Source organism: Hipposideros armiger, unplaced genomic scaffold (assembly GCF_001890085.2).
Source record: "Hipposideros armiger isolate ML-2016 unplaced genomic scaffold, ASM189008v1 scaffold_182, whole genome shotgun sequence".
Taxonomy (NCBI): domain Eukaryota; kingdom Metazoa; phylum Chordata; class Mammalia; order Chiroptera; family Hipposideridae; genus Hipposideros; species Hipposideros armiger.
In genome coordinates, this window is record NW_017731532.1 from 365,344 (window position 1) to 391,332 (window position 25,989).

At 38.9% G+C, this 25,989-nt stretch overlaps 1 protein-coding gene across 1 annotated transcript in view; it reads left to right on the forward strand.

Moving 5' to 3' along the window:
* RASGRF2 (Ras protein specific guanine nucleotide releasing factor 2) overlaps positions 1-25,989 on the forward strand; it is a 227,353-nt gene that overhangs the window by 81,582 nt on the left and 119,782 nt on the right. The window contains exons 3-7 of the mRNA XM_019652583.1: positions 9,908-10,055; positions 13,015-13,104; positions 20,647-20,900; positions 23,781-23,860; positions 24,280-24,473. Coding sequence (XP_019508128.1) covers positions 9,908-10,055; positions 13,015-13,104; positions 20,647-20,900; positions 23,781-23,860; positions 24,280-24,473 — 766 coding nt within the window. The remainder of the gene's footprint in view (positions 1-9,907; positions 10,056-13,014; positions 13,105-20,646; positions 20,901-23,780; positions 23,861-24,279; positions 24,474-25,989) is intronic.

Consider the following 25,989-nt stretch of genomic DNA (forward strand, 5'->3'; position numbering starts at 1 on the left):
AGGATATCCCAGTAAGATTAGTAATCTAAGGAAAACACACACGGTAACTGTACCGAACACCTAATGCTTGAAATTTCATTGCTTTTACTTGGATAGAGGCTAAATTAAGAGCCAAGCGTATAGTATAAAATCTGTCCAACACTAAAGGCCACTGTGTGTCCCCTATCATTCCCATAAAATCAGCACTTTATGGAATGTGCATGGAGAAATTCCTCACCAATCAGAAAAGAGCAATTACATAGAAAAGCTGAAAATGCTTTATATCTCACAGCAAAACCACAGGACTAGGAAATCAGAAACAGGCAGTGATATAGCCTAAAGCACTCCTGGAGCTACATTTTGCATTCTTCTTGTAAGACTGTCACTCCTATAAAGCTGAAAGTGTGGATTTTGTTGAGATACAGTATTATTTTACTAAGAACTTCTGGGAGGCCTTTGCCTTCAGATTCGCCACAGTGAAGGAGAAGTCAACATTTTCTTGCCTCAGAGCCTGCACATGAAAGAAAAGGGGCACTGTGTTTGTGAAATATGAACCATTTCACTTGGTTGGATGGTAGAACTTGTTTTCTGTAGGAAAACGTGGAGCTTGAATTTTCTTATGTCCAGCCCTTTGCTAATACTTTTACCTGTTAGTGACATTCCCTGTTCCTCAGTGTTTCTACTTTAAATGTTTCTCTCCTTCCTGAAGCATCCAGAACAACCTCGTATCTACATTCACACAGCAGGTGCTCTGTCCTCACCCGCACATTGGCTCACCTGCAGGAGAGGGGGACACCCTCATGGACGCTTTGCCACTCCCAGGAGATCCATCTCTGGTTCAAAATGAATCTCTACCCTGAGTCTCTTCCCATTGATTTTCTTGCTCAATTAGCTGTTTTATTTCTCACTTATAGCTCCAGTCTGCTTACCCTCCTCCCCCAACCTTGGCTTTCCCCCTGTATTCTTTGATTCTCCTTAAATTTCTCCCACCTTAAAAACAAAAAATTAAAAAATCCTCCTTTGGCCCTGACCCTTCCTCTAGCTCAGCGGTTCTCAACCTGTGGGTCGCGACCCCTTTGGGGGTCGAACGACCCTTTCACAGGGGTCGCCTAAGACCATCGGAAAACAAAAAAATATTTACATTACGATTCATAACAGTAGCAAAATTACGGTTATAGAGTAGCAACGAAAATCATTTTATGGTTGGGGGTCACCACAACATGAGGAACTGTATTAAGGGGTCGCAGCATTAGGAAGGCTGAGAACCGCTGCTCTAGCTGCTGTCCTCGCGTGGAGAAATGGTTTGGTTGCTCTCCCTCTATTCATAGCTCCTGATGTCTTTTCAGCCCTTTGTGGTGGGTTTCTGTCCCTACCCCATGGAGACTGTTGTCACCTGGGTCAACAATGACTTCCACAGCTTTTTCATATATAACTTCACCTTTCCATTTATATTTAATACTTACTTATTTTTGAATTACACAAGTAATTCATAAATACAAGCTCTCTAAAATGAAAATTCAAACAATACTTTATAGGGTACAAAGTTATGGACTCCATTCATACTCACCCCACCTTCCCCACTGTTCCCCAAACCCCTTGTTTCCTCAAAAGGTATTTATAGGTAACAATCTGGTATTGAGTTTTTCTATACATTTGATGATGGATAAATAGATAATATAATTACATACTCTTTATTTACTATTCACCTTATTCTCAACTTTTCTTTTTTACGTTAATTTGGAAGTTTTTTTTGTTTTTTGTTTAAATACGCATATCAGTATTGAGAGACCTGTCTTCCTTCCCTTGGAATTCCCTTTCCTTTTTCTCCTATGACATCACTCACTCCTGATTCTCCTGCTACTTTGATAATTTCCTCTCACCCTCTTCACGGCCCCTCTGTTCTGTCCCTTTCTTTAATGTCGTTGCTCCGCAGGGCTTCTCCCTTGGGCCTGTTTCCTCCTCACTTGGCACCGAGTCTCAAGGTTTCCACCGCGTGGAGTGTCACCCTTTCTCCACGCTTTCGCGCTGCTGGGTACTGTGCTACCTGCACTGTGTGCGCTTCGTTTAATAGCCACAGCAGCTCATGACGTAGCTGGTACTATCCCTGTTGGGTGTGAGGTCTTAGATAAAATAACCCCTGAAGGTCACCAGCCTGGTAGGTGGCAGAGCTGGAATTCAAATCCAGGTCAGACCTCTGCACTTAGCCACCAAGAAGCACTGCCTCCGGGTTGAGGAGAAGCGGGCAAATGTTCATTTTTCTATACTGAACTATCCATTTTTCATGTCCCCCTGGGTGCTCAGAGTTACATGATACTAAGGAAATTCAAAACCAAACTCATATTTTTCTCCAAGTGGTTTATAGTCCCCTTCTTCCCGCCTAGGGAATAGTTTCCCGTCCCCTGAGCCACGCAGGCCAGCAGATGTCATCCTGTACCTCCCGTCCTCACTGCTCACATCCAGTCAGCCGCCACTTGTGATCCAGCCCTGGACTAGCTAGTCTTCATTCCTCTGTGTCGCAGGGGTTGGCTGGGTGATCGCCCAGCCGCCACCCCTGTTTCTCTTCTGTTTGCCTCCTAATCCTTCCTTCCTCAGATGCCGTGTTTAGAACAGGGAGTTTTAGTCTTTACATTTTATTCCTCATTTTAATTTCTGCTAACAGAGATGTTTAAGTTTTTATTCATCATCAGGGGACAGCTTAGGAGAGGAGAGCCTGGTCATAGAGAGAGAAGAGATAAGTGGGGGCCATATAGTGTTAGAACCTCACGTGAATGTGATACCTAAACACCCCTGGGTTGTGAGCGGAATGGAGCTATCAAAGTAGCAGTCTCACACACGTTTGTGTCTTTCCACAATGGCAGATTTTATTAGAATAAAGCCATGGGTCTAGTCCGACTGACTCGGTTTTCCACGGGCATTAACCAAGGCTCCGGCCAGTAGTTGAAGTAGAGCAGTTTCACACAAGAGGGTGACACAGGTTTGCAAGCAGTAGGATTAGGCAAGGCGAATGGAGTCCTACGGAAGAAAGATGAGAGTCCAGTATTGAGCGAGCGTCCCTTTGCGTGCGCTGGGGTGCGAAGTGTTGGACGTCAGACCAGGCTGGTGAGACAGGAGGCGAGGTTTCAAAGGCTCCGTCTGGTCGAGTGCAGATCTGACTGTCAGCTCGTCAGCTGAGGCCTGAGTGATGAGCCGTCAGAGAGCTCTGATTTATGCTGAAGGCTGGGTTCAGGGCCCCTATCTGCAGCCCCATAAAGCTGTCCTGCGTCTGGAGTTATCTGGTTAGGGCATTCACTGGGTATGCTTTTCATGTAATGCTCTGGCACGACGGTCACTTTGTGACTGACATAACTATTAGAATTATTAGAGTCCATTTTGTGTTCATAATTAATGCTCTCTACACCCTGATATGAGGAGTGATGATTCTTAAGGGTTTTCTCAGTAAAATGGAGCATAATTTTAGAGCTATTATAGTAGCAGTTTTCTGTTATATGACTTTTCAGTTGGGTTTTTCTATAGTTCTTATTATATGTATCTCATAAGCATATATATCTAGTTATATGTGTGTATATATATATATATATTTGTGTGTGTGTGTGTGTGTGTGTGTGTGTTGTTGGAAAAGTCATGACACATTTTTGCAAAGAAAAACATAGAAAAAATATGTCATGACTTTTCCGACAACCCAATATATATAATTAGTTAGTAAGCATGTCTTCAATCAAGCTACTAGGATGAGGTTCTGGCCCATGTAATAATTCTTTGCTCAGCTCATAAAATTTTTACCCTTCTTTAAAAATAATTAAGGCCTATGTTTTTATATTGTGCCTTTTCTCTGGACTCTTCAGGATTTTATTTGAATGTTTCCATTTCCTCTGTATGGAGTAGTGGTGGTTTGGTTTTTATTATAAATATTATACATATATATGTGTACACACACACACACACACACACTCACACACACACACATGAGTAGATACCTCAAACTTGCCATCTGGTGGTGCTCAACAGACAAGTTGGCTTTCATCATATTGATTTATATGGCTTAATTTTATTATTTCCCTTGGCAGTGAGAAACCATTTTTTTCCCCTGGTGAACATTAAATGAAAAAACAAACAGAACAGTAATAATGAACAGATTAGGCAAAAAAAATCTTAAACTTGGGTATTATCTAGCAACTGGAAAATTTAAACAGATAAAATATATATTGGAAATATAGTAGAATAGGAATACCAATGCTCTGAAAATTCTTACATTGAAGGGAAGCCATACTTGCATGTTCAGTTGATTTGACGCAGTCCTAGAGTAGACATTCATTAACTAATGGGATACATGAAAAAAGCTTCATGATATAAAGATGAGAGGATATCCCAGTAAGATTAGTAATCTAAGGAAACCCAAAGGAAATAAATGGAATAACTTTAAAATTATGAGAAATGAAAATTACTGTGTGAAGAAAAATAAACCATGCAAAATAAATCATATTAGATAACTTTTTTGTTTCATTTGACATGACTTTTCATTTGAATGACTATTTTGTGCCAGGCCCCATGTCAGGTGCTAGACCAATCTTTAACATTTTTGCCTGGATTATTGTGGAGCCTCCAGTGGTTTCTCTCACTTGAACCCCGGTTTTTATCTTTTCCCATCACAACAGCCAGTGTGATCCTGTTAAAAAGTCAGAACTTGCCAGCCTCTGATCAAAGCTCAGCATCTTATGCAGGGCAAAAACCTGAGACTTTATATTGATCTACAGAGCCCTTCATGTTTTAGAATCCTGTTCCTTTTTCTACTATGATCATTATTTTTTCTCTATTCACAAACTTTTAAACATTTACCCTTCTTTGCTCTAAATTAAGCTTCTGTTGATTCTGAAAACTAAAAAACAATAAGAGGCATTTATATTATAGTTATACAAATATTATGTACCAAAATATCAAGGTTGGTGTTTGGCTCTGTGAAAAATGAAGGGTGTTTATATGCAATTAAAAAAAGAGAATCTCATGTGTGTTTGTGTTAACTTCTAATTTCTTTTGGCTTCCTTGGCTCCACCTAGCTTGTAGTCTTGCATTCCATATCATGTTATGTCTTTGTTTTCTGTTTTGTTTGGTTGGAAAAGCTCCTCATAACTTTTCTCCTGTAGTATGTGTGGAGGTTAGTAAACTGTTTTTTGTTTGGAACTGGCTCTTGACAAGTTGATTGGTTGCCTGGGGTAGAAATTTAAGTTTAAAATATTTTTCCTTTAATTCTCTATTGTCCTTTAGCGTCCCAGGTTACTGATTGAGAAGCACGTCAGCTTGATTCTCACTTTCGTTAGGTAACCTGTGGTTGTTTTCATTTATCCTGTCTGGCATGTGGATTATCTTTTCTATTTGAATTGTGCTGTGATCAATTCAGGACAAGTTTCTTTCATTTCTTGATTATTTCTTCCTCATCACAGCCTATGGTTTTTGTTTTGTTTTTCCTCCCTTCTGGAAAAAAGATGAATGTTAGACCTCTTGGATCTATACTCCATGTTGCTCAGCATTTCTTTTGTATTTCCAATATCTTTGTATTTTTGTTCAGTGTTCTTTATCTTTCCAATCACCTAGCTTAGTTTTTCAGTCATGTCTGGTTTATTGATTAGCACATTCATTGACATGTAAAACTTTAATAATCAATTTTTTTTTGTTGCCAAGGACTCTTCTTGTTACCTGATTACTTCTTTTCCATGGAAGTCCCTTTTTGCCTTATGGCTCTGATATCGTTCTGTACCTCTCTGAAGATAGTAAGTCTCTGTTGCCTGAATTAGCCTTATTTCCTCTAGTATCTTTCTATTTGTTCACTTGGGGCTGTATGTATTATATATTTCTGCTTAGCAATTTAATCCACAATGCTTAAAACAATAAACAATTTATTGTCTCCCTACAGTTTCTGTGAATCAGGAGTCTAGGGACAATTGAGCTGGGTGACTCTGCGGGAAGATCTCTCACAAGGAAACAATCAAAGTGTCAGCCAGGTCTGCAGTCTTATCTGAAGGCTTAACTAGGGGAGGATCCACTTCCAAGTTCACTTATGTGGTTGTTGGCTAGATTCATTTTTCCTTATCAGTCATTGGCTTGAGGCCTCAGTTCCTCAGCTGTTGGCTGGGGTCTCTGTCAGTTTCTGATGATGCGAACCTCTCCACAGAGCAGCTTACAACATAGCACTGGCTTCTCTCAGAGAAAATCAACAAGACAGTAGCAAAAGAAGGCAAGCAAGAGAGAAACTAGAGTCTTCCTGTAAACTAATCTTGGAAGTGCCATCCCATCACTTGTGCTGTAACTTTTGCTGTATTGTATTCTTTAGAAGTGAGTCATATAGGTCCAGCTCACACTCAAGAGGATGGGATGACATAAGGACATGAATACCAACAGAAGGCAGGGATCACTACAGGCTGTCTTAGGTGCTACCTACTGAAGAGGGCTTTCTTTTGGGGGGTTTCTTTTCTCAAGTGTCTAGTGATCTTTGTTATAATGAAGGACCTTGTGGGTTATTACAGGTAGCTGACCTGGGTTTACTCTGTGACTGTGAATGTAGGGTCTGTGCCACATATGTAGGCTTCCTTTTTGGATATGTGGGCAGATAGCAGGAAGGCAGGCTGGGACACCACGTTGTATGATTCTAAACCCTTTAGTATGCAGGGGTGGAACCTGTGACTTGCTACCAGCCACTAGTATATGGCAAACATGATGGGATAGTCTCTCCCTTGATTCAGTTACATTATATGACAACAGAAAAGATTTTGCAGGTGTAATTACAGCTTATGGGTCTGACTTAATCAAATGAAAGCCCTTAAAGAAGGACTAGGACCTTCCCTGAAGAAGCAGCAAACTGCATGAGTTCTATCTATAGCTGCAAGAAAATGAATTTTTCCACCAACCTGAATAAACTTGGAAGTGGATTCTTCCCTGTTTAAGCCTCCAGATGAGAATGTACCTTGGCTGACATCTTGATCGCAGCCTTGTGAGACCCTGAGAATCCAGCTAAACTGAGCCTGGACTCCTGACTCATGGAAACTATGAAATAATACATATGTGTTTTAAACTATTAAGTTGGTGGTAAGTTTTTACACAGTAGAAAACTAATGCAGTATATTTTCCTCCTAATCCTTCTCAGTACCTTTCCCTTTTTGGTTTGCCCTTGTGTCTACAGTGGATGGCTGGAGTAAAGCCAGGCTCTGTTCTCTCTGAATCCAGCTTCCTTGTTGGGAGCCTTCTTTAGGAAGAAGGCCCCTTTCTACAGAGAGCAGAGCTCGGGCTGTGATTTGAGGGCATATTGCCATTGCCAGTTGTGCCTTTTATTTCTTTAGTTTGGGTATTGGGAAGAGGAAGAGCCTAACTTCCAGATGTTCTGAAAGCACTTTAATGAAATGCCTAACGATCGCCCCCTTGCCTATTCCTGTTCTTTGTATTTGTAGATTCTGAGTTTGGAGCTTCTCTGGCCACTCTTGGTGGGAACCATGCTTATATGCAAGGTGTCTGCATATGTGTGGTTTTCTCTACTCTTCCCACCACTCTGGTTCTACTTACTTTTTCTCTTCATGGAATTTCATAAAAGTTATGGTCTGTTGATGACATATTTTTCTGTTTTATAATGCTGGTATGGTTTCATTCTTCACATAGAAAACAATTTTCATAGCATTTCAATGGTACCTTGGAATTCAAGGGAGCCTGATGTCAGTGACAAGTCTGTATGAACTCAGCCACACATCCTGAACCAGACTTTTTCTTTTTATAAGAGAAAACAAAACACTGTTTTGCTACCTAATGCTGATCTAATATATTTACATTAAATTTTGCATGTTTCTAATGAAATTTATGAGAAAAGGCAGAATTTTATTATGTGACTATTTTTCTCATGCTTTATTATTACTTCCTCCTTTAAAAGTTCTGCTGAAAACTATGCTTTTTTTTTTCTTCTTCTTTTTCCTTTTTCTCACTTATACGTACACAGCTTTTCTTTCTATTCTCTTAGGGTAATTTCTTAGATAAAGTGACTTAAAAATATTGCTGACACTACTTTTTTTCCTAAGAATAATAGCACACATAATGTAAGTGCTTAGGATGTTGAGAAAATTGAACTAAAATTATGATTTTAGAATTGTCTTAAGACAATTTTAGTTCCAACTAACACAAACCTCTTTCAAATTAGTTTAGGTTAAAAAGAGGATTTATTAGATGGAAACTGCAATATCTCACTGAACCTAAGGGTAAAAATTATATTCAGATGTCATGAAGGTCTGGAACCAGAAACTAGAAAGCTGACAGAAACCCAGGTAGTGATTACTTTTCTCTTTCAGACTTTCTGTCTCTCTTATTCCTGCTTTTTTTTTTTTTTTTTAGCTGAGCCATCCTGCTACCTATTGGCAGCTTAGCGGCTGCTCAGCTCGGGCTGGCCTCGAACCGCTGTTGCTCAGAGCTCAAACTCTTGAGCGAGCTCTTAACCAACTGAGCCATTCGGCCGGCCCTATTCCTGCTTTTCTGAACATCTGCTATTCTTTTCTCTCTCAGCAAACTCACTTTGTTTTGGCATGGAGGTGGCCAAATATGGCTGCCCAACCATGGCAATCTGAGTTTCGAAGTTCATATCATCTCTGTTCAAGCAAATAGGTCAGAGGCACAGTCTGATTCCAAGGAGAAAGAATCTAATTGGTTTAGCTTGGGCCAGTTATCTCTTTTTAGACCAGTTTAATGTAGTCATGAGGGCAGGCTTTATGGTGCAAACATGGCTGCCAGGGCTTACATTCCCAAAGAAGAAGTAATTATGGGAGATTGGGCAGATATCTTAAAACTTGTTTGCTGCAATATTCTTATTTATATCCAGTGTGCTATTTCTCATTACAGAGACAGTTTAGCTTGTGGTTAAGAACATGGTCTTAGGGTCAGACAGACCTTGATTTGAATCCCAGACTATTTGAATGCCACCTATTAGCTGTGTGACCTCGGTGAGGATCAAATTCTTTCTCTGTACAACTGAGATGATAAAACCTATCCTCTCGGGTTGCTGGGAGGATGAAATGAGAATACTTGTGTATATGGTACATCCTATATACTCAATAAATAGAAGCTATTGTTAGTTATTCCTATTAACATATCATTTGGGAAAGATTACGTGAATGGAGGAACATACATTTTACTACTCCGAATAACACAAGAAGATCTGTAGATAAAATTTTAGATGCCTCACAATAGCATAATCAATAAAAATCTAAGGGAGTTTGCCATTACTATATTTGGTCAAAGAAATGGACACAGGTTAGATTGCTGGAGTTAGGGCCCAAAGAATCTACACTTTTTTTGCAGAATAAAATTTTTGCTTCTCTTGATTTTGGAGAGAAAGTACAAGGGTAGTCAGTGGTCTCACAATCGTAAATAGAGCCAAGCAGGGCTGGTGGTTGCTGGTCCTGTTGTCGTAGTTCTTTCCAGCCAGTGCCTGTTATGATGGTCGCTGCATTTAGTCTGCTTGGTGGCAAGTCTGTTCTGATTGGCTAGTGCCTTAACTGGTGGAATGTTTTGAATATCATCCATGAAAGTTAAAGATGTACCATCAATTCGAAGACTTCAGTTTCTTGGTTAAAAGAAAATGTACTATTTTGACTTCAGTTTCTTTGTTAAAAGAAGATTTACTATTTTCTTTGTAAAACAATAGAGTCCCTTTGCACTTTTCTCATGTGATAAAAGTGTGGGCGGCAGCCATCATTAAATGAACTCTAAGTAAAAAAATATGTAAAAATATAATGATTCAAATTCTATATAGTTAAAGGTTGCCAAATGTAAGCCAAAAGTTAAATTTTACATAATGTTAGCCAAACAAACTATGTTTATGGCTTCTTTTAAAAATGTAGTGTGTGCTTTTCTATATGGAACTGTAGTAGAACAATATCTCAATGACTAACTGTAATTTTCTTTCAAGCTATGCAGACATTTTGATTGAGAGGGAAGTATTAATGCAGAAGTACATTCATCTAGTTCAGATCGTAGAGACAGAAAAAATTGCAGCTAACCAACTACGGCATCAACTTGAAGATCAAGATACAGAAATTGAAAGGCTTAAATCAGAGGTATTTCCCATTTGGTGAATTCTTTCTCATTGTTTCATGTTTATTGTCATGTCGTCGTGATTACATATCAAGGCAAAATTTTAATCCCAAACTTAGTTCTTCTGCCATCAACACATACATGGCCAGGCTAGTGATCTGTATTAGAAATGAATCTAATGTCTATGTTGGGATTAGGTAAATATGCTTCAAAAAAACATCAAGATTATTGGCTATTTTTAAATTAGTTATGCTTTTGATGGCCTTCATTTGATCAGATAGTCAAGAGTTGACTATAATATTTAACTATTTCCAGACTGACTCTAGTAGTAATGGTAATTGTAAGTCTGTCATAGATTCAGTTAAAGTCTGAATGACAACTAAGGGAAGATCAAAAATGAATTTAGAATGACTTTACTATTTCTAGATCTAAGGAGTCCAACCATCTCTCCTCTAGAATTTGGAAAAATACTTTTGAGTTAAAGTATAAAACATTTGCTAGGGTGCATTTTTTCCTGAAGTTGGAATACCTGTTTCCTTCCACTTCTCCCCGCAACCCGCTCAGTGTGAACTTCTCAGGCCTTGTACCCCCAATTAGTGAGATTGACGCCAAGGGAGAGCAGAAGGAGTCTGCAGCCATGGGGGTGTGCCTGGGTCCTCCCTCTCTCCGAGGTGTCTCTGTTCATATACAGAAAGGTATATAAAAGGGTAAATATGTAAATAAAAAAAATACATGTGAATGTTTAAATAAAAAAAATTAATTACAGTAAAAGATACATTGCCATTAATCCCCCTCAAAGTACTCCCTTTTGCTTCAAACACACTTATCCCATCATTCTTGCTACTTTCTAAAGCAGTTCTGGAAGTCCTCTTTCATGTCTTTACTTCATCCTCCATCATGACAACACTCCGTGTCACACATCACTTCTGGTACGGCAATTTCTGTCAAATAAAAACATTATGGTGTGTCCTCATCCACCTTATTCACCAGATCAGGCACCGTGTGACTTCTGGCTGCTTCCTAAAGTCAAAATGACCATGAAAGGTAAATGTTTGGAATTTATTTAGGACATCGAGGCAGCCATGACAGCGCAACTAAACATACTCATGGAAGAGAACTTCCAGAACTGCTTCAGAAAGTGGCAAGAACGATGGGATAAATGTGATTCAAGTGAGGGGGAATATTTTGAGGGGGATTAATGGCAATGTGTCTTTTACTATAATAATTGTTTTTTATTTAAACATTCACTGTATTTTGTGATCACACTAGAGATGGTTGGACTCCTTAGATCTAGAAAAAGTAAAGTCACTCTAAATTCATTTTTGGTCTTCCCTTAGTTGTCAATATATATACATATTTATTGCTATATTGTCATTTCTCATGGGAAGCAATCAATAACTGAAGCATTGAAGAAGAATGTAGAAAATGAAGTCCCCCCTCCTTTCTGGTTAGCAATGTCATGAGAATCTTGTTAGCTTCAAAGAGAAGACTAGGATGAATGAAGAAACTACTACTAATTGTATCCTTGTTGGCAGAAACAATTCAGCCTCCTCAGCCGTGATAAGTTTCTCATCACTTTCCTGTCATTCGACAATGTTTTCTTCTTCATTTCCTCATAGCTTCCTCTAAGACGTACACTGTGCATTCTGTGAGGAGTTCTTACCTCCTGCCGCCTGTGTCCATCACCTCCAGTGTACAGAGCCTGAGGAGAAGCTGGTTCCATCTGGGATCTGCTTGTTTCTCTGGTGATAATAAATAGGACACCGTGTTCACCATATCATTAGTGCTGTTAACTTCCCAATGCAACCCTGAAATCTGAGATAGTGCAAACAACAACAGAAAACTTAACAAACCTGCATTTTAAAAGACTATATCAGGCACTGTAATTTAAAACAAAATTATTGTGTTTTTTCTTTGCCACAGTAAGCTAGAGCAGATGCTGTCTCCTCAGTGAAAGAGGTTGGCATTTATTCCATGAAAGAAACAGCATTGGGTGATGTTCTCCAATATTTATTTGCGTGTGCTTATATCTGTCTTCACTGTGTCCTATTTTAGTCTGAACATAGATTGCAGTTAAAAACTGTCAATAGCAGGTATGTCTTGTGTAGTTGCTTGACAGGAGTCATAATTTTCTACTCCTTTTATTTTCCCACTTCCCTGCCAGAAAATGGCAGATATGTGTATTTGGTATTGGGGTTAAAGTTTAAAGACATATCAGAGGGGGGCAATTAAGATTTCTTAACTGTGTAAGTGTTTGCTTGTTAGTAAATCTGTATAGGTTCTTACAGTTGTAAGAGGCTGCAGTTGAGTGGCACTCCAGTGAATTTTATTCCTAAGGGCAGTTGAGAGGCCAGCTGGTCTTGAGTTGCCCCTCACAGGTCACAGAACTGAGCTGGAGATATAAAGAGATTCTAGGTTGTTTCAATTCCTTTCTACCTCCTTTTCCTTTTCTTGGCTGACTGAGACCAACCCAGGGCTGTGAAGTTCCCTTTGCAGTTACCATTTTCCCAAGGAGATCTGTGAGCCTGCTGTCCTGTGTGTACTTGGAAGGCCACTGGCTAATTATTCTTGCAGAGGAAGCAAGAGTTTTGAGCTGAGTGTCATTGCATTTAGAGACCACAGGGCATTACAGGCAGCTGCCTTTGGGCAAGATGGTTGGCATGGCACTCAGCTCCTGAGAAGGCCTTGGCCTTGTCATCACTCGCAGTCAGGGCTGAGTTTTGGGCAAACATTTCTCCTAACCCAAATCCCAGTTCATCCTTTCCACAGTCACTTCTTATAAGCACTTTCGTTAGTGACAAAACAGGCTTGGGGTGAAGGTCACGTTTTCCCTGCCTCGGCACCAAAGGCAGAGAGAGTGCATAAAAAGTGAATGTTTCCTGAGGGTCTTGTAAGTGACCTTGTAGGGATAACTTCCAATGGGTTATAGCTATAATCCAGTATTTTCTAAGTCACAAAATGGACCTCTTTTGTGTTATATAGATTATTGCTCTTAATAAAACCAAGGAACGAATGCGGCCTTACCAAAGCAATCAAGAGGATGAGGATCCAGACATCAAGAAGATTAAAAAGGTAGGGTGCTGGGGGTTTCCGGGGATTTTACGACAAGCAGTTGTCTGTTCTGTAATAATGTCTTTGCCACCCTGTCCTCAGCTGAGAACAACCTTGGTGTTTCTATTCTAATGGCTCCCAGACTTGCCAAATAGGGCTACTTCTCTGGAAAAATTTCAGCTTGAGATTTCTTTCCAGTTCTGGGAATCCCCTTTTGGACTCTCGGTTGGGAAGGATGCCCGAACAGCACATTAAGATAACAGCGTTCTCCAGTTGGGTTAATTTGGTGCTGTTTAAATTCCTGATTTTGGGCTGCTTTCATATTTTGGGGAGTACTTTTTTTTTTAATTACATTTCAAAAATATTTCTTTTAGCTATAGTCTTTGGTGCTTTTTTAATGAAAGTTTTTTTGTTTTGTTTTGTTTTGTTTCTTTTAAACATGTGAGAAGATTGGGTAAATCACCACATCTGCTCAGATTTCTGGTTTAGTATTGTTTCTTTCTTGTTTAACATCTACATAGTCAGCAGATCTTTCCATCTTACTGTTATTTATAACTGTACAGCTTTTGCAATTAGCTAGACACTGGCACTCAGTCTAGTCTGTGTTTGCTTTATCTCATCTGGGTTTTGAGTTCCATAATGTTAATTGTCCTGTGTAAAGCACTTACTCAACTTTGTTAACATTATGTGAAAAGCTTCACTGTTGAAGAACTTTTCTTGGATACACATTTTTGAGTCTTAATTTGGTCTTAATTGTCTTTTGTAATCATGCGTTTCTATGCTAAATAATTACCCCCCTTCAGTTGTAACAAAACTTTAACCAAATATTGCTCAAAATTTGAAATAGAAATGCTTCTTAGGACTAAGTTGCAATGTTTTCAGTTTCTAAGAAATAAAAAAGTAAAATAACATTATTGCTTTCTTAGAATTTAAAACTTTAAAAATTGAATTTGGTTTATGTTATTACGTTACAAGATTAGTACTGTTGCCTTTCTTTTAATAGTATATAGTTGCATGTAACACATACTAGCAGTCAAATATTATCAGCTAAATACAATTGTCAGATACAACATGTTATCAGTCAAATACAATTTTCAGTCCAATTGTAGAAACTGGTCTGTTACGAAGTGAGTGAACCAGCTTTTGCTCAGCAGGCAACATTTCTCCAAGTAAATAGAAAGGCTTTGTTTATCACAAAATTCAATTAAGTTGATTTTTGAAAATACTTCTATTTAATGGAAGAATAATGATAAATTATTACATTTTCTACCTTCCCATTTCTTTTTTGTTTTATTTTTCAATTACAGTTGACATACAATGCTATATTAATTTCAGGTGTACAACATAGTAATTAGACATTTATATAACTTATGAAGTGATCACCCTGATAAATCTAGTACCCATCTGACACTATACATAGTTATTACAATATTATTGACTGTATTCCTAATGCTATACTTTACATCCCCATGACTATTTTCTAACAACCAATTTGTACTTTTTTAATGCCTTCCCCTTTTTCACCCACCCTTAACCCCCCCTCCCAGCTGACAACCATCAAAATGTTCTCTGTATCTATGCGTGTGTTTCTGTTTTGTTTGGTTGTTTATTTTGTTCTTTAGATTCCACATATAAGTGAAATCACATTGGATCTGTTTTTATCTTTCTGACATACTTCACTCAGCACGATACCCTTCAGGTCCAACCATACCTCCATAGATGGCAAGAACCCATTCCCTTCCATGGCTGAGCAATATTCCACTGTATACATGTACCACCAACAACCATCGACGGACACCCAGGCTGCTTCCACATCTTGGCCGTTGTAAACAATGATGCAATGAACATATGGATACACAAGTCCCCTTGAAGTAGCATTTTAGGTTTCTTTGGATAAATACCCAGAAGAGAGATTACTGGGTCTTTCTTTGTCTCTTGTTATAGCCTTTGTTTTAAAGTCTATTTTGTCTGTATCATATGATCTCACTTATATGTGGATTCTAAGGAACTGAATGGATGGTAGAAGTGGATGGAGATAGTCTCAGAGACAGAGAGGAAGAACTGAGGGTTGTTAGTTGGGAGGGGGTGGGGATGAAGGAGAAGGGGAAGGGATGAGACAATACAAATTGGTAATTACAATATGGCCTCAGGGATAGAAAAAGACAGTCTGAGGAATATAATCAATAATGTAAATATTTCTTAGGGGGCCAGATGGCCTCATGTCCTGTTGGGGAGACCACTTCATAGTCAGTGTAGAGGCCTGACCACCACACTGTATTTCTGAAGCTGATGTTGAGTAATAATGTATGTCAACTATAATTATATATACATATAGTCTCGGGACATGGAGTAGAGAGTGGGAATGGAGTCAATGGAATTGTAATAGATAAGCATGATATTGGGGAGGAGGGCAATAGAGGGGAAGAGGGGGTTTGTTACTTTGTGAAGGGTGAAAAGGATAACTATTGCATTGTTCTGTACACCTGAAACTAACAATAAAAAATTTAAAAAAAAAGCCTATTTTGTCTGGTGTAAGTGTGGCTATCCCAGCCCTTTTCTTATTTTCATGAACTATTTTTTTTCATTCTTTTACTTTCAATCTATGTGTGTCTTTCGATCTGAAATGAGTCTCTTATAGGCAGCATATATACAATATAAGGGTCTTGTTTTCTTATCCATTCAGCCACCCTATCTGTTGGTTGGACCTTTTACTCTATTTACATTAAAGTAATTGTTGATAGATATGTAGTTATTGCCAATTTATTATTCATGTTTTTTTATCTTCTTTGTTTTCTTCTTAAAGAAGTTCCTACAACATTTCTTATAATACTGGTTTGGTATTAATGAACTCCTTTAGCTTTTACTTTTCTGGAAAGCTCTTTAATCTGTCCTTTGATTCTAAATGCTAGCTTTGCTGGGTAGAGTAATCTTGGTTGTGGGTCCTTGCTTTTCATCACTTTGAATATTTCCTGCTAGTCCCTTTTGTCTTGCAAAGTTTCTGTTGAGAAATCAGCTGACAATCTTATGGGAGTTCCCTTGTAGATAACTAACTGCTTTTCTCTTGCTGCTTCTTAGATTCTCTCTTTGTCTCTAAACTCTGGTATTTTAATTATAGTGTGTCTTTGTGTGGGCCTCTTTCGGTTCATCTTGTCTGGGACTCTGTGCACTTCCTAGTCTTATCTGTCTGTTTCCTTTGCCAGGTTAGGGAAGACTTCTGTCATATTTCTTCAAATAGGTTTTCAATTCCTTGCTCTGTCTCTTCTCCTTCTGGTACCCCTATGATACAAATATTAATATGCTTGATGTTGTCTCAGAGGCCTCTTAAGCTATCCTCATTTTTTGGATTCTTTTTTCTCTTTGCTCTTCTGATTAGGTGTTTTCTGCTACCTTATCTTTCAAATTGCTGATTTGATCCTCTGCTTCATCTAGTCTGCTGTTGATTTCTTCTAGTGCATTTTTTATGTCAGTTATTATATTCTTCAATTCTAATGGGTTCTATTTCATGTTTTCTATCTTTATTTTTATATTTTTTATCGTATTGTTAATGTTCTCATTGAGTTCATCTATTCTTTCCTGAAATTCATTAAGCATCCTTATAACCAGTGTTTTTAACTCTGCAACTGATAGATTGCTTGTTTCTATTTTGTTTAGTTCATTTTCTGGAGCTTTGCTCTGTTCTGTCATTTGGGACGTGTTTCTTTTTCTCCTCATTTTGGCTGCATCCCTGTGTTTGTTTCTATATATTAGGTAGAACTGCTATGTCTCCTGGTCTTAGTAGAGTGACATTATGCAGTAGGTATCCTGTGGGGCTCAGTGGCACATTCTTCCTGGTCACTTGAGCCAGGTGCTGCAGGTGTGTCTTTGTGTGGGTTGTGTGTGCCCTCCTGTTGTAGTTGAGCCTTGGTTCCTTTCTGCATGTCAATAGGAGGGATTAGCCTTCAGGCTGATTAGTTATAAGGACAGGACCCAATGTGACAACAGTGGAGGAGCTGTTGTGCAAGGACTGACCCTATGGAGCAGGGTTTGCTTTAGCAGGGCTCTGCTGCCTGCCTAGTCTTTCCTTTGGGTGTGTTGTCTGTGGAGACAGCTGGGTGGTGCTCCAGCTCCAGCCCTGGAGTCTCCTTGGGGAGCAACTCTACCCAGGCCAAGTTCAGCACAGCCTGTGACCTGCCCACGGCCACCCGACATGAGCCACAAAGCAATCTGTAGGTGATAGTCACCCGCTCTGGGCTTGGAGGTGTCTGGGAGAGGCCAGCCACAGACTGAGGCTGGCTGACACTGGTGCCAGGCCTAGGACTGCTCAGCATGAGGTACAGGGCACGCTGAGACCAGATGCTGCTTGTTTGAGTTTTGTGAACCTTTGAGAGATGTTAGGAAAGTCCACAGCATGCGCCAAGACAGGCTTTTAGTTTGGAAAAGCCGCTGGAAACTACATGGATGGGTTTGCAAGCTGGGTGGGAGTGGGGTCTCAGGGAATCCCCAGGGCAGGGTGAACAGTGTTAGCCAGGTTGTTGGAGACTCTGATATGATGGCTGCCTGTGCCTGCACTCCAGGATAGGGGAGGACTCAACAGAGCAATAATAGATTCTATCAGTACTTATGTCTGGGGAAAGCTGCCCCTCTAACTCTCACCCTGAAGCTAGACAATTCAGTTCCTCCCTATATGTCCCTGGCACTTTTCAAGCTGCTGTCTCAGTGCTGGAGCTCAGAGTGAGTGAGTCTGTCAGTGAGTAAGTCCATGCATGCACCTGGGACTGCAGTCTCCCTTGTCTCACTCAGCCACAAGCTCTGCTGGTTTTCACAGCCAGAAGTTGTGGTTACTTCTCTCCCAGCACTGGAGCCCTGGGTGGGGAGCCTGGTGTGGAGATGGGACTCTTTACTCCTCTGGGAGCAGAGGCAGGGGAAACTCCATAGTGGAGATATCCCTCCTGGTTTTTAATGGCCACATGCAGATGTGGGACCAGCCTATTCCACATCTCAACTGCTCCTACCAGTCTTGAGGTAGCTTCTTCTATATGTCCTTGTCCTTAGTTGTAGGACTTCTGTTCAGCTACTCTTAAGGCAATTCTCAGTGATGGTTGTTCTGTAGTTTATTGGTTGTAATTTTAACGTGGTCATGAGAGGAAACAAGCACAGCATTTACCTACTCTGCCATCTTGTTTGGAAATCACCTATTAATACCTTCCTATTTCTTAATAGGAGTAATTAAACTATTTTTAGACTTGTTAAATAGGTTTTGAAATTAACTCTACCGTTTTTTCTGTCTCAAATCAAACTAATGTCTGTGTGGAAAGGGGTGCTTACAATTGAATTAGTTTCTCTATTCTGATCTTGACAAATATCAACATAATTTTTTTAACTTCTAGAGACCAAAAGTTGAGATTTGTTATAATTTATAGAAATTTCCCATTAGATTTTTCCAAAAAGTATGCATATAATTTTCCAGACATAATTCTATTAAAATGTGGTTCATTTTTATTGGGGGAGGGAGGGGTACATCAACTGTATGAATGAATGCCTCTATGAAAATTGATAGTATGCTGATAACATTGGTAGGTAAATAATACAATTTTAAAATTTCAAAAGAAGAGTAGTTGTTTAAATACATGATAATTTAGACCACATGGGTGAAGTAGAATGGAAAAAATAAAAAGTGTAAGAATGTGTTGAGTAGATAATGACAATAACTAAAAAAGATTTGGTAGTGATTCATGCTTTCAATGATATATGAATTTGCATCCTGCTTTGTTGCTGCTGAATCTGCCACTTAAATATAATAAATCCTAATAAATTATCACAACTTTCCTAAATTTATAAAGGACTTTAGATGTTTTTTGGTCAATGATTTTATAAATGAGGAAATGGAGGACCAGAATTTAAGGTCACCCACCAGGTTAGTGGCAGAGCCTTTGGGTTAAGGATTATGACATATACCTGTCTGTTTAGCACCCAACATTTACCTGGGCATTGAAACAATGATGAGTAAATATTTGTTAGCTATAACACACAGGCCAGTGCACTTTGTCAGGTTTGCCTGTTAATTGTTAATGTGTATTTTACCCATGTGACTGGGAACGAGGGTCCATACATTTAACAAAAGTCAGGTAAAAGAACACTAAATCTGGTTGCAGCCTTCCTAGCTTTGTGATTTACCATGAAATTTGGTTTACTTGAGTATAAAAGGAAGAAGTTGGATGAGCTAATCTCTAACACTGATTTTATAAACTTAAAAAGAAATTCAACAATAACAAAAGTCAAATGACCTGATTTAGAAATAGGTAAAAGACTTGAATAGACATTTCTTCAAAGTTGATATAATTGGCCATTTGTATATAATCTTTGGAGACATCATATACACATGAAAAGATGCTTAACATCACTAAGCATCATAAGTACAAATTAAAACACAATGTGATATCACTTCACATTCATTAGGATGGCTACTGTCAAAAAAACAAACAAATAAACAAAAACCCCAGAAATAAATTATTGATGAAGATGTGGAAAAATTGGAATTCTTTGTACTGTTGGTAAGATTGTAAAATGATTCAACTGCTATGGAAAACAGTATGATGGTTCCTCAAAAATTTAAAAACAAGAACTAAGATATGATCTGGCTATCCCATTCTGGGTATATATCCAAAAGGATTGAAAGCAAGATCTTGAAGAGATATTTCCACTCCAATGTTTATTGCGGCATTATTCACAATAGCCAAGAGATAGAAGTAACCCAAATGTCCACTGAAAGGTAGATAAAATAACCATGGTACATATGTACAATGGCATTTCATTCAGCCTCAAAAAGGAAGGGAATCTTGGCGCATGTTACATGCATGAACCTTGAGAACATTATACTAAATAAAATTAACCCTGCACAAAAAGACAGCTACTGTATGATTCCACCTATATGAGTTATCTAAAGTAGTCAAATTCATAGAAACTGAAAGTAGAATGGTGGTTATCAGGGCCTGAGGGAAGGGGAAAATTGGGAGTTGTTGTTTAATGGGTATAGAGTTTCAGTTGTGCAAGATGAAAAAGTTCTTCAGATCTGTTGTACAACAACGTGAAAATACTTAACACTACTGAACTATACACCAAAAATGGTTAAGATGGTAAATTTTGTTATATGTTTTATTACCACTAAAATTTTTTTGTAAATATCTGATTTTTTTATTGTTAAAGAATAAACCTTCAATTTATTCCTTTCTTGAAATGTTAATACCTAACGTGAGACTTCTAACTTCTAGGTATTACATACCTAGGTATGTGATGTTATTATATTCTGGTGCCCATGTAGGCAGGCCTAAACACCTTAAGCTTATGAAAGAAACTTGTGAACCTGATAAAAGAAATATTTTTTAAATCATCTTTTTTCTGCTATCTGAAAGAAGCTTACTATTATATATTTTGTGGTGGGAACATTAGTGTACCAATAAAAGAACAGTGTTTTACATGACACAGGGTGGTCATTCTTACTGTCTTAAGAAAGCCAGTCTCACAGCTCCCTGAGATTCTTTTTCTTTTTTCTTCCTCCCTCCCTGCTGTTCTTTTCCTTCTCTATAGGTTCAAAGCTTCATGCGAGGATGGTTGTGCAGAAGGAAATGGAAGACCATCGTACAGGATTACATTTGTTCTCCTCATGCTGAAAGTATGAGGAAGAGAAACCAGATTGTGTTCACCATGGTCGAGGCTGAGTCGGAGTATGTTCACCAGCTCTATATCCTGGTCAATGGCTTCCTCCGGCCCCTGCGAATGGCTGCCAGCTCCAAGAAGCCCCCCATCAGTCACGACGATGTCAGCAGTATTTTTCTCAACAGGTTTGTTTTGGCATAAATCAAAAAGTTAAAAAAAAGGGCCGGCCGAGTGGCTCAGTTGGTTAAGAGCTCGCTCAAGAGTTTGAGCTCTGAGCAACAGCGGTTTGATGCCAGCCCGAGCTGAGCAGCCGCTAAGCTACCAATAGGTAGCAGGATGGCTCAGCTAAAAAAAAAAAAAGAAAAAAAAAATTTGTGTGCAAAATCCATTTGTATTTCTTAAAAAGAATTTTTACTTTACTCTTGAAAGAATAAGTATCATAAATACACTTTTATGAGTTATGATATTGAAAATAAGAAAGTTTATTTTCTTATTGAAAATAAGAAAGCAATTATTTGTATTTCATGTTTAGTACAAATTTTTATATCTTTATCTTGAATCTTGGCATATAGCTCTCTGTCTTTCTTCTCAATTTAACATATGTTTTCTTGTCATTGTGTGTGTGTGATGGTGGGGTTTGTGTATATTGGGGAAGATCATCTCCCTCACAAACTGAGGGAATGGAGTGATTAATGGGCCTTTACATGTAATTTATACAAAAGTACTTTAGAAAGAACAAAAACTAACAGAAGGCCTGAGACTGTCTAGTAAATTTATTCACTCAATAAATATTTATAGTGTCCTTACTGCTGAGGATTCATCAGTGAACAAAGAAAAAGAAATCCCTGTCTTTATGGAACTTAAATTTTGATGTGGGAAGACAGACGATTAATAGTGAATAAGTGAAATATGTAGTATATTATGCGATGATGAGTGCTGCTGAAAAAATAAAGTGAAGGAGATAATGCAGGAAAGAGAGTGCTTGCGTGTTTTAGTTCAAATTTTACTTATTTGTTTTTGAGTAGATAATACATTTCCATGTTCAAAGGTCAAAACAACATGAAAACATCAAACAATAGTTAGAAGTCTCACTCTCATGTGGTCTCTGTCCACCATATTTTCCCCACTTTATATATGTAACCATTTAAATTAGTTTCTTATATATCCTTCCAGTGTTTCTTGATATAGATCCAATCAAATAGGGATTTTGAGTCTTATTTTCCCCCTTCTTACACAAAAGGCAATGTACTTTAATATATACTTTTTTTTTTTTCACTTAACAATGTATCCTGGACAGCTTTCCATATTGATATGTAAAGAGCATTCTATTTTTTTTAATTGGTATTTGGTATTATATTATGTGAATGTGCCATAGTTTTGTTTTTCTTGTTTGTTTGTTTGTTTGTTTGTTTATATAGCTAGGCTTTGGAAAGGCCTCAATGGTAAGTCAACATTTGAGCAAAGACTTGAGTTGGTGAAGAAGTAAGCCATGTGGCTATCAGGGGGAAAGTGATACAAACAGAGGGGACTGCTGTGCAAAGGTTTTAAGGCTGGAGCAGACCTGGCTTGCTTGTTTGAGAAACTGCCCAGGTCAGTGTGGATGAAGGGGGACATTACAGCATTAACAGTAAGACATTGTAAAGATGTTTGCTTTTACTCTAAGTGAGGTGGGGTGACACTGGTAGGGTTTTGAGCAGGGAAGTGGCGTGACTGAACTTATTTTTGAAAGACTCACTCTGGCTTCCCTGTTGAGAATAGACTGTAGGCAGATCAGTTTGGAGGCTATTTCAATGAGCCAGGTGAGAGACGATTATAGCAGGGAGGCCTGTTAGGTGGCCATTGTGATAATCCAACTGATAGATAAGTGTAATGAAGAAAGTGATAAATGATTGGATTCTGGATATATTTTTAACAGAGAGCCAGTAAGATTTGTTGATGAGTTTGATGTGGATTTTGAGGGAAAGCAGAAAGCAGATAAGACTCCAAGGTGTTTAGCCTGAATAACTAGAAGTGTGGCGTTTAAAAAAATTTTTTTTTTAAATTTACTAATTGGGGGGAGATTGAGGCAAGAACAAATTTAAGAGAAAGGTAAAGAGTTTTCATCTTGGACCTGTTGAGCATGAGATTCTATTAGCCATCCAAATGGAGAAATAAGTGATCAGGGATTAGATATTAGTCTGGGTAATATAGTCAAGGTAGGGGGCTGGGCTGGAGATATAAATTTGGGAGCCCAATAGCATAAAGGTAGTATTTAAAGCTGTAGTCTGAATGAGATTTCCAAGGGAGTGAGCACAGATGCTTGAGAAAAGAGGAACAAGGCCTGAGCCCTGGGATATTCCAACGTTTATAGGTTAGGAAGATGAAGAGGAGCTATAATATGATAGTAAAGAGGATGAATTAGAGTTGCAAGAGGAAAACCAGAAGAATGGGTTGCCCTGGAAACCAAGGCAAGAGAGAATAAATAACTGTCAAAAAAGGTCAAGTAGAATGATAACTGAGAACTGACTGGATTCAACAACTTGGAGCTTATTGGTAATTTTGATGAGGGGCCAAAGCCAGATTAGATAGAGAGAACTAAGGAGAGAATGGGGGGATTGGAACTGGAGAGAGTGGGTATAGAAAACTCTTTCAAAGGAGGGTTGATATGAATAAGAGCAGAGAAACAAGGTGGTACCTGGAGGTAAATAAAAAAGTGCAGAAAATGTGTGTGTGTGTGTGTGTGTGTGTGTGTGTGTGTGTGTGTGTGTTTTAAGATGGAATAAGATCCTTGGAGAAGAGAAGTTGAAAGGCCCGAGAGGCCAGGATACTGGAAGATTTGTGTGCATATTGGAGTCACCAAGAATTATGACAGAAGCAGTGTTGGGGGAAAAACTGACAGTGAGATGGGAGCTAAGAGCTCAAGGTGTTAGAAGAGTGGCTTTAAAAAAGAGGCCATGAGTAGAAGTCTGATAGCATGAGATACAAGCTGGGCTTTTCTGTTGTGAGGAAGAAGAGAGATTTTCCCACATTGGGTGGCAAAGACTCTACTCACGACTAAATTGTGTAATTTTTAAATTTTTTTACAGTGAAACAATCATGTTTCTTCATGAAATATTTCATCAAGGACTGAAGGCAAGGATAGCAAACTGGCCTACTTTAATTTTAGGTAAGTATATGCTTTAGAGATACAAGATTTTCTCTTAATATGGTTACAATTAGAGTAAAATATCTTTCAACATTATTCAAGCTGAAGCTCTTGAGTTTTTCTATTGGCCTGTGAGCTTCTTTAACTTATTGGAAATTTGCCTCATTGGCCTTCAGGCCTTGCCTTAATAGTTACCTTTCTCCTGACCTGTCATAGTTATTTAGGGTTATCGTCAGGCTCTGCCCTGGGAGTGGGGGCGCATTGTATCAGATCAGTCCTTCAGGCATCAGAATTGGCCTCACACATGCGTGACACCTGGTGCTGGGAGCCACTCTTGGCCACTCCCATTGAGTGAACACAGTCAGTCCCCTCCTCCCCTCATTCCTTAGATAAATTACCTAGCACCAAAAGAAACTGCCATGTTTACTTCTTCTTTCCAGCTGATCTGTTTGATATTTTGCTCCCCATGCTGAACATTTATCAAGAATTTGTGCGTAACCACCAGTACAGCCTCCAGGTGCTTGCCAATTGTAAGCAAAACAGAGATTTTGACAAACTCTTAAAACAGTATGAAGCCAACCCTGCCTGTGAGGGGAGGATGCTGGAAACATTCTTGACCTATCCAATGTTTCAGGTAAGTCACCTGGGATGTATTTTTTAAGCCCTTGGTTCCAGCTCGATGTTCCTGATACCTGGTGTGACCAGAGTGAGATGTGCAAGGATTCCTTGTGAGGCATTATGGCGCATATGTATCATTTGTCTTCTTGAGCTTGGCCCTGAGATAAACAACTTTATGCCACACATTCTTTCTCTGTCCAGTATATGTAAGAAAACCAGGAATTTTTGAGACAATTAAATAAAAAATGATTTTTTTGAATAGCAGCACAATTTTCCCTTTACAGAAAGATTCCACACAGACCTCTTCCGTGAAATCTCCTCCTGAAGCATGTTTAAAAATATTATTAGGTTTACAGAAATAGGATGCTCTGCAAATGTTCCAGTGTATGCTGGTTTGCATAAAAGGTTCCTGAGGAATGGCGCAGACTGCTGGGAGAGTCTTTGTTTTCCCGCCCATCCTCCCCACCCTGTTGTGATTGCTGTTGAGTCTCCCTTGGCTGGAGCTCTGAAGAGCAAAGGAGGACCTCCCTGGTCACAGAGGCTGTGGAGACTTAGGAGTCAAAGGCACTGACTGGACCTGGTGACTCTTGGCCCCCATCAGGATGCTGGGCCTTGTCCTGACATTGACTTTGTGAGAGTAGAACAAAGCCAGGGATCGAGTACTCTTGTGCTCTTTCCTGCATCTAGGGCTTTACTATTAAGAGCTCTTGAGTGAGAACTGCAGAGGCCAAAATGTGAATTGAATCGCCTGTTCTTTTGAAAAGTGTAGATTCTGTTCTTTTGGAAAAGCATCGAGTGTTCCCACTGTGGAATTTATGGGGCTTCTGGCCAACCCTCCAGATTGTCCTGTGGTAAATTGATCCTCCTAATCATGTGTGTGAGGGTTTCTGTGGAGAGCTTTGTCCCCCTGAACACACATCTCTGACCCCAGCCGATCATTTCATAGCTTCAGAAAGAAATCTCGCTCTGCTTTGTAATTGTTTATCTTAAGACTTTGTCAATCCTGCTTGAAATCCTGGAAGTCACCATAGAAGATTTTTAAAAACCAAAACGATGCATCTGAAACAGCTTAAGTAGAGTGAAACTTTATAATATTATTGTGTTTTTTTCATGGAACTAAATTGCTTAAACCCTTCGCCTCTCTGAGGAAATATTTTACAAGGAAAACTTCAAAACGACAACAAAAAAAGGTTTTATTTTTGGTAACCTTATACAAAATTGTAATTTAAGATTTTGTTTACAGTGAAACAAGTTTTATATAGTGCAGCATTCTTCTGAGATTCTGTTGGAATCTTTAGCAGTTATCTCTAGGTTATGATTAAAATACTCTAAATTATATCTGTTCAGCCACCCCAACTCAGGTGAGTATACAAAGGTAGAGTTGTGAAAGACACATGAAACATTCAGAGAACTTCCTAGCTCCCTTTCTAACAGCCCACTGATATCTTTCCAAGTGTTATTTATATTCCCCTGATGTGACTCTGTCAGTGTTTTAAAATTCCACCACCCTTCCCCCTCCCCCCCACACCATC